At 46.8% G+C, this 9,427-nt stretch overlaps 1 protein-coding gene across 2 annotated transcripts; it reads left to right on the top strand.

Annotated features, from left to right (window-relative positions):
- Positions 1 to 587: 587 nt before the first annotated feature.
- LOC142559585 (uncharacterized) lies at positions 588 to 9,128 on the top strand. Of its 2 annotated transcripts, none has more exons than XM_075671167.1 (3): positions 588 to 653; positions 3,395 to 3,527; positions 8,128 to 9,128. In XM_075671167.1, exons 2-3 carry the CDS (start codon positions 3,412 to 3,414, stop codon positions 8,783 to 8,785), a joined length of 774 nt encoding a protein of 257 aa, XP_075527282.1. In that variant the 5' UTR covers positions 588 to 653; positions 3,395 to 3,411; the 3' UTR covers positions 8,786 to 9,128. The 2 variants fall into 2 exon arrangements, with proteins under 2 accessions (XP_075527282.1, XP_075527281.1); XM_075671166.1 differs by lacking the exon at positions 588 to 653 and adding an exon at positions 2,865 to 3,138.
- The last annotated feature ends 299 nt before the right edge of the window (positions 9,129 to 9,427 follow it).

Below are 9,427 nucleotides of genomic sequence, written 5' to 3'. Positions count from 1 at the left end.
TAAAATAGCAAAGGTGGCAGCAGGCATTATTTTCAGCTATAAGCAACCGCGGCCAAGTAGCGTACATTGGAAACAATTGATGCACAAAAATGAGAAATATAAGAAACTGGTCGTGAATGGGTCTTGAGTATTTATTTTACTTCTCATAAGGATTGTAATCACAGCCCGCTTGATCGGCCATCACTATCTACTTGTATGGCAGCATAACTGCATAAAACCGATGTGTTGGCGAGCAACAGGATAGTCTACAGCGAATCAAGGTATACAGCTTTCCAGTTGCCATTTTACTACTGCCCAGTTTCCATGAACGTACTAAGTAGCGCGCCTGGTATAGACTCCGCATGTAATTGGTGAAAAAATTTTCAAATGACGCAAAAGGATAATAAATGGGTTCGTTTAGAATGTCGCAAGTTGACATATTGTCTGTGCAGCTTCATGGAAAATGTGCGGCATTGTGCAGTCAGTCTATAAACATGGAAAATTGGGCGAGTTCGTGAGGCTAGCATGAAGTTAAAACAGGAGGAAGAGGAAGAAGAAGAAAGAGCTGACCACGTCGCGCGAGCTCTTTCTTCACCGCCCACAATTCATCTCCATCGACATCATTCTGTGATATTGGCCGTCAACCACGGGACAGCCTTGTGACCAGAATCAAGGTGAGAACATTGCACAAGCGTCTTATGTAACCTGCCTTGTCGCTGCCGAATGGCTGCCATTTAAAAAGAGCCGCTTAGTTGTTGAATATTCAGTACCGTGCGTCCGGTAATGAGCTTTTTCGTGTCCTCAAACTGCCTCGGCAAAGGAATTGCCCGTTATGTTGCCCCTCATATTGGCTTTAATGAAGGCTTTGTTCTTGCGTTTCTGTTACGTCATCGCAGTTTCCTTAGCTTTTGGGACGGAAATGTAATTCTGCGCCACACGCGCTAGGCAAGCTCCAACGCTAGTCCGGGTCACGAGTTTGACCTATAAACATTTCAGTTGTTCTCAGCTAAAGCACATGCCTGTGCTACCAACTCCTGGTGGATTCCGTTTTTCTTTCTCGTTTGATATAGTTTAGTGCTGGTGGCCCATAACAGAGAACTTTTCGTTTTCGAGCTTGTGAAGTGATCAATTAGGGCACTTTTGGACTCATCGAAATTGTGAAAGTAACTTCACTTAGAGAACAAACCATGCGTAATAGTCCTTCAACTTTCGTGGTACTCTATACTGTCTTGGTTTGATGTAGTTAAAGACTTTGGCATGTATTCTGAGTAAGCATCATGCTTTCCTCCGCGCGTTAAACGAGTTGCACAGCAGCCCTTCGCATTCACGGCACAGTACGCCGAATAGCGGACGACTTCCTGTACCTTGAGAAAGGCTGCCGAGGTACAGCCTGTACACCGGCAGCCTTTCTCAAGGTTCATGGCTGTACCATCCCTCCGCTACTGAGAGTACGCCTCCAGGGGCGAAATTGTGCAAATATGATTTTAGCCTCATTGTTTCGGCCCTGGAGTCCTTTATATCTATCTTCTGGCCCCATTTGTGCCGTTGTAGTGACCACAGTTCTACTCTTTCAAATGTATCTCAACTTAGAACTTTTAATTCAAAATCTATTATGTATGGTCGCTTCTTTCCATTTAAGGTGGTTCAGAGTACTGTCGATTTCACTATGCTTTATAATCACGCAAAGCTTTACATACTGCAACTATCAGGAAGGCACAACCTTGTTGCATTAGTCAAAGTCCTATGCCTCGAGAAAAAGATAACTAAACAAAAAAAATAAACGAAAATACGCGTGCAATTTGTCTACTGTCAGTAATGAGGTATTTCACAGTGTATTTTCTGTGTACTGTACAATTGTGGACGCACCCGCCATGGTTGCTTAGTGGCTATGGTGTTGGGCTGCTGAGCACCAGGTCGCGGGATCGAGTCCCGGCCATGGCGGCCGCATTTCAATGGGGGCGAAATGCGAAAACACCCGTGGTACTTAGATTTAGGTGCACGTTAAAGAACCCCAGGTGGTCGAAATTCCCGGAGTCCTCCACTACGGCGTGCCTCATAATCAGAAAGTGGTTTTGGCATGTAAGACCCCGCAATTTAATTTAATTAATTGTGGACGATCACATATGATTAACTTGCTTTAAATTCCACCTCATCGCTTTTGTTGTCTTGTTTGTTCCTCTACTTATCAGTCTACTCTTCACCGCAATTGTAATTTCTGTGCACTGTGTGTTGTCCAAACGTGTGTGGGCACGACTAGAAAGAATTCAAACCGTGTTTCTCTCCGCTGAAACGCGCGTTTCATTCAATACTTGAATATTTTAATTTTGTTACTTTCACGGCTAAAATTCATCAAAATAATTCACTCAAACAAACGTGCAGAAAGTGGACAGCTTTCTTGTGATGAAAATATTTTGCCATCGCTGCATGCAGCCAGCACTCTGTAGAACCACCCGTTTGGGCAAAAAGATTTTGGACACCTGTGTCATGTGCTGGCCACTTATGGTTCTCGCAGAAGGCAATGAATGCACGCGCACATGAACACAGAAACATCTACTGTCACGTGGTAGTGACGGTCAAGAACACAATAGCGTAACTGTGGATGGCGAAACTCGTTAATGGGCGAACCTGTGCCCAGGAAAAGAAGCTGCACCTGAAGCGCAACGATAGCGGCGAACACAGTCGGTGATCGTCGAAATATGATCGGCGGGATAAGCACGTCGGCTTTTATAGCTGAGTCATCGAAGGTTCCAGAACGATCGCTGCTGCCCGCGTGTCACCCAGAAAATTCTACACAATTCGTGTCGCGCATACAGGCAATCAGACTAGACAAGGTTCACTGACAACAGACAGCGGATAGAACCATCGATAACTTTCGAGAAACGTTCGACACATGCAGGCGCGTTCTGCGCTGAGCGAAAGCATTTGATAGACGGTGAAACGCGGTGACTCAAGAAAGCTAACACGTACACGTGCGAGTACCACAGAGTGACCCAAACTACCGTGTCTTGACCAGCGAGATTTCAGGGCTGGTATTTGCAAGAGTTCTACGCAGGAGCCTTGCCTAATCGGTCGGCGTCTTAGCGCCAGAGAGTAATAAAAGCGATCGGCGTAATTACGAGATGATCCCGTCAGCAATGACCAATCATGGACGGCACATCGGTAAGACCAGTTACGTAAATTTGCGCCCACCAAGAAGTAGCTGAAGATGCGCCAAAGACCTTGAGCTTGTTTTATCAGTATCCGCTCTATGTGGAACCGCTAAAACGCTATTCGCACCAACGCTTTAAGCAAAACGCTTCTGGAGCTAGTCTGGAATATATTCTAGAGTACTTTCTTCTAAAGTGGTTATGTTCACATCAAGGGCAATAAGAGACTGCCATTTCGCTTACAAGTCCGGACGTGGCTGTTCACGCAGCAAGAAGACAGGTGGCAATGGACTCGGACAGCAGCAGCAGCAGCGGAAGCAGCAGTAGCCACAGCAGCGGGGCATCGGATAACGATCGTGCTGGTCCTTCAAGAGACTCGCCCACACCTGTCGGCGGTAAACGGTGAGGCATCGTTTGTTTTAAGACTGCCATCGAAATATGGGAAAAGAATGCATCCACGAATGCGACTGCAGAGTCATATTGTTGCCTGGATAACGTATACGTAACGAACACGTACTTGTTACCTCCCACAAAGTAGCCTTCCGATCAGATCGTCCTTTTTTTTTAGTGGTTGTTAGGCGACGGCGTAACCAAGTTATCGCTCCATTTAAGGTGTTGCTTGAGAACGTCTTCGTCTGCTCGATCTAAGACGCTCTTCGTTATGCGAGTATCGAAGGCCAGAGTCGTTGGTTCCGTAATTCTGATTGGTCGAGCATCCCACAGTATCCACGGTACGGACTCGATGTTTGCTCTAAGCGAGAATGGTGCTGGCCTGAGCATATTGTATGCACTAATTTATGGAAGAAGAAGAAGCACGACACACCGCTGGCTATCAAACGAGCGTTCATTATTCGATTTTACAGTGGACACAGCACAAAAGGACCGATTCAGGGTCGTTTTCTCTAGTCGCGGTGAGTGTTCGTTACTTTGGCTGACAGACTGGTCTTGCGCAGGTAGCCTCTCCCTCTTTCCTTAATGGTGCACTGATGCAAGGCTTTCCGCTACTCTGCATGGTCACGTATCCTGCGTCAGTTGTGTACCTTACCATTTTTTTCTGTCACTTTGCCGTCGTTAAATTTTATGGTGCCGTGGTATTATCGTGCCCAAAAACGACGTGCCCTCGTGTTGCCTTATGAACATGGCGTAAATTTCTGCAGCGCGAAGCACTGAAGTGCAGAAAGAAAGAAAGGACGAACGTAGAAGGATTGCAAGAGGACAAACACTTCTTCCTTCGACCTTTTTTACCTTTCTTTCTATCCTTCGGTGCTGCGCGCTTCATAAATGTACACCATGGACCTAAGCCAGCTTGACTTATGGAAGCGATGCATGTTTTGTTCTTAAATCGTTTAGACACTTGCCTGTTTGGCTTAGCTGTTGTCGGCCGCATAATGGGATTTTTTTTATTGTGACTTCTTTGTGTATCGGTTAGACTCGCTTGCGTTGTTGACTCGTGCACGCATTGGAATTGTGGAGCCGAGTATTGCGGCGCCGTTGCGTCAAGCATACGCATGTGAAAACTTCTTTACGGCGACGTTACTCAGCCTATAGGTTAGGGTCTCTCTCTTTCACACACACACACACACACACACACACACACACACACACACACACACACACACACACACACACACACACACACACACACACACACACACACACACACACACACACACACACACACACACACACACACACACACACACACACACACACACACACACACACACACACACACACACACACACACACGTTAGAGAAGACAACGACCGCGCGGTCATTTGGATATAGCTCGCGCTGTTCGCTGCTGCGGCAGCCCTCTGCAGCCATTATCGACTTTGTCGTTAAGTCACATATAAGTGCATGTGTTTTGCTGATCGGTGGCCAGATTTCCTCCGCCAACTGCAATTGACACGCGGCCTTGCGCAGCCTAGTTGCGAGGCATTTTAGTTGCAGAGCGCCACATTGCTCTTAAGAAACCCGTGCAGTTGTCCTGTGCACTTTTGGCCCGTTTGTCGCCGAGGCCCGCCAAGTGTCGCCTGTCGAGATTCGCCGTTTGTGTCTTCCCGGCTAATCACAGCTTCGCTTCGACTTGCAGACTGCGCTAGATCTCGGTAATAGCTGCAATGCGATCGGTTGACACCACTGTCTCAACCACCTACGTCAGGTTAGTAAGATCTTGATGAGGGCTAGTTGGTTCATATTCAGAACTGAGGTTAAACAGCGTGAATAAAACGAGGACACAAGGAAACAAATACCCCAGACAAGCGCTGTCTGTAGTATTTGTTTCCTTGTGTCCTCGTTTTATTCGGGCTGTTTAACCGCAGTTCTAAACACCTCAGGTTACGCTGCACGTTTCTCTGGCGGGTAGTTGCGATGAGCTCGTGGTGAGCAGTACTAGAGCGCCCGCATCAGAGCCTTCACGTTCTGGTTCGAACCCCAAGCAACGAGGAAAAGCTTTTTTTTTTCGAATTTACATTTCTGAGTCATTCAAGCCGGTTGTTATGGAGGTATCTCTGCACCTAGCTGACATCTGACTAACACAATGATAGCTTAATCTATGCTACGAGTGTAAGAGCTGCAAATATTTACGGAACGCCGGATCTGAAAAAAAAAATATAGAATAAGCTTGAATAACTCCGTGGCCTGGTATTTGCATTTCGACCCTGTGCTAGCACGTGCAAACAGCATAGAGTTGTACTGTTTAACTGTTTACGGTCACAAGTTGCTGGGTTATTCAACGCCTCCTTTGATCCTGTCCATAATGTTTTGCGACTGGCTGTACATTTGCGTTGGGGATGTGGCGTCTTAAGGTAAACTTGCGCGCGTACTTGGAATGATGAGTAAGAAGTCTGAGAATATATTACTTTCAAATACGAAGGTTGCGTTTTACCGCGCATTATGAATTTTCATTCAAATACTGCATTTTGGTGTAGGGTAGTACAACTCAGACAAACATCATGAAGCTCTCAATTATGCAGAAGAATACGCTTAGAGCAATTGCTGCCGTGGCTCACAGAACACATTCTGAACCACAGTTTGCCACCTGTCGCGGCATTCAATCATTCAACATGTACCATTACCGTGTTTTATAGCCTCACAAATCACATATGGAACACGGTACATTATTTTTATCCGAGATTCGTAACCTCCACGCCAACATTTAATGCTACCCTGCACGACACCACGAATACTGGTCTTCGTCTCACCCACGCATGAACTGTGGTTTTCCAGCTCTAAAATATACTTTGCCTTCTTTACTGAACAGGTTTGACTTACCTTGCACCTCGAATCGAGAAATTTGTGATAATTGCCTTCGAGACATCTTTCCCCAATTTCTTTTCGTTTTTTTTGCATTGTCCTGCCGCTATATCTCTCTTATTTGTATCAAATGTCAACAAGGAGAACTTATTGCATTTCTTGTATGGTCAATATTACGCTGCACCGCGTGGTATATGTTTTTCAGCCTTTCTTGTAAATATATTTTCCCTGTGCAGCGTAATATTGGGTGCCGCCGCACGGAGGTACACATGGGGAAAAGGAGCACTTTCCAGCTGTGATTTAGCGGCTTTTTCCCCTTCTTCAAAGCCATGTGCCTGCGTATACCGTGAATCCCGGCCACGGCGGCCGCATTTCGATGGGGGCGAAATGCGAAAACACCCGTGTGCTTAGATTTAGGTGCACGTTAGAGAACCCCAGGTGGTCAAAATTTCCGGAGTCCTCCACTACGGCGTGCCTCATAATCAGAAAGTGGTTTTGGCACGTAAAACCCCAAATATTATTATTATATTATTATTATTATGCGTATGCCGCGGGGAATAAACACTCAGACTCAGACCCAAACACTTGTCCACTCCCGCGAACATAGTAAGTTGCGCATTCAGAAACTATTTTGAGATATAACGACGATCAATGCATGAGGGGGGGGGGGCGGGGAGGGGGGGTTGGAGTTACTCCTCGAAGGCAGCAATAAATAAACGTCAATGAATGGTTCCCAGAAGAACTTCACTTTGGCCTAGTTGGTATATACTGCATATCATATTGACCGCAAATAAAGACCCGTCTCTGTCCCCGTCTTTATTTGCGGTCGATATGATATGCACTGAATGGTTCCCAGTACGGCGCAAAGGCTGAACGTTATGAACTCCTTTGACCAACCGCAGCATACGGTATTATAAGCATAAAATATTCAGTGTGGCATCCACTGTACCGAACGGATGCCGATAATATTGGTTTAAAGCTTCAGAGTTCTACAGAGCTGACATGTTCCAGAGCCACATTCCGCAATTAAAATCAAAATGTCGAAAATGCAACATGAAAGACTCAGCTGTATCTGTCCGCTACGAAAAACTTGCACCATTTGGGGCTTACCTTATCGCAAAACAATAACCATCGTGCATCTTGCTTGTATTTCTTTGTTGTTTAACTGAGCACTCGCTACTTTTCTACGAAGAACGCTGAATTACGTGGGTACGCAGATATGGTTTGTGAGCTGGAAATACTGGGCGCACATCGTTCGGGTAAGATACACTACTATTTCTCTTTTGGGGGCAAAACAAGCCCCAAAGAGTGCAACGCTTACTTAAAGTTTATCTTCTCCTTATCACGAAGAATTAGTGCGTGGGATACTCTTCTCTGATCTTTAAAATTCATTTTTATGCAGTTTAAATTGATCGGTATAAACGGCTTCCTGGCACGATATGACGATTACAACGTCTCTGACTGGTGTAGTACATTTGGCGATTGTCTTTTGCGCTGTACTGACTCCTGAAATACCTAAGTACTCCTGAAATACCGCTATTTTCGAAAACGACAATAGCGGAAACGTCGCCGCTCCCTTTAATACATGAGTAGTGCTTTCCCATAGCTTACGCGGACAATCGTAAAAGAGTATGCACCTCCTGAAGCCATTTTTCTTGGAAATTTCTTGTCCGACATCTTCGCACCCGTATCTGCAGTGTCGTACAGCTATCGCGCAAAACTCTCTCGCGTTTCCTCTGCGCAGGTCATCCCGAGGGACGAAAGCCGGCGGAGCGCAGTCGGAGAGCGGCCACTCCAAGGCCAAGGCACACCAGTGCGCCGTGTGTGGCAAAGTACTCGGCACCAAGAGAGCCATGCGGAGGCACCTGCACACCCACTCGGGCGAGAGGCCCCACTCGTGCCAGGTCTGCGGCCGCAAGTTCGCCCGCAAGGAGAACCTCGAGCGACACGCGCGCATGCACACGGGCGAGAAGCCCTGGAGCTGTCACGTGTGCGGCGACACCTTCACCCGCAAGGGGATCCTGACCATCCACGCCCGGCGACACACGGGCGAGAGGCCCTACGCCTGCACCCTGTGCCCGGCCGCGTTCGCCAGCAGGTACACGCTGACGGTGCACACGGCGACGCACAAGCGAAAGGCTCCGTACGAGTGCCTCATGTGCGGCATGAAGTTCAGCGTGAGAGCCAAGTTCCTGGGGCACGAGCGCAACCACGCGGCCGAGAGGCCCCACAAGTGCCACCTGTGCCCGGCCGACTTCATCGAGAAGTACCAGCTGCGGAGTCACCTCGTCACCCACGCCAGCGATAAGCCTCACCAGTGCGACATTTGTCAGAGAGGGTTCAAGCGGCGCAGTACGCTTATGAATCATTTGCGCCTTGTTCACAACGTCAAGAAACCTTGACTCAAAGTCCGGGACCTCAGACACGCGTTCTCCATTTGTGAGCCCATGGGATTGACCAACTGCGTGTGACCTTTTAAAGGGATTTGGCCAAGAAAGTATTTGCCATACAACACTGACCTTGTTGCGAACTAAAGGAAGTGTGCTGATAATAAACCTTCGTATAAAAAATTGATGGCCTGCTCGACTTGTGCGAGAGAAGCCGTTGTCGTGAGGAAGGCGTACAACATCGACCAGAAATGGAGAAACGAAATAACAGATGTTTGTGCATGCATACTTTAAAGAAAGAAATTGACATACATGCTGATCCATATTTTTATTTGTGATAAAGACGAAGGATATCAGCTTCCGCCGCACGGTGTTGTACTTTGGTAGCTGCATAATCCGGAACAAGTCTGTGATGTAGCATTCATAGGCATACGAAATAACAAAAAGACATTAGGTATTTAGCTGTCATAAGATATTCCCGCAAATCAGTGGGCCTGCCTTATGGCTGTACCTAAGCCACCATATTTTCCTCATGTCTCCTTCCGCTTGTGTAACGCATTTCTCTGACAGCGGCTGGTATAAAGCTTGGAAAATAACGGAGAAAGTGCTGTAACAATCGTTAATATATATATATATATATATATATATATATATATA

Source organism: Dermacentor variabilis, chromosome 10, assembly GCF_050947875.1.
Source record: "Dermacentor variabilis isolate Ectoservices chromosome 10, ASM5094787v1, whole genome shotgun sequence".
NCBI lineage: Eukaryota > Metazoa > Arthropoda > Arachnida > Ixodida > Ixodidae > Dermacentor > Dermacentor variabilis.
This window is presented reverse-complemented; position numbering and strand designations above follow the sequence as displayed.

Excerpts from the sequence above, each read along its gene's own strand:
- LOC142559585 (XM_075671166.1), top strand. The coding sequence starts at position 3,099 with ATGATCCCGTCAGCAATGACCAATCATGGACGGCACATCG. Across the intron at positions 3,139-3,394 it reads CAATCATGGACGGCACATCG|CAAGAAGACAGGTGGCAATG; the intron begins GTAAGACCAGTT and ends CTGTTCACGCAG. Across the intron at positions 3,528-8,127 it reads ACACCTGTCGGCGGTAAACG|GTCATCCCGAGGGACGAAAG; the intron begins GTGAGGCATCGT and ends TCCTCTGCGCAG.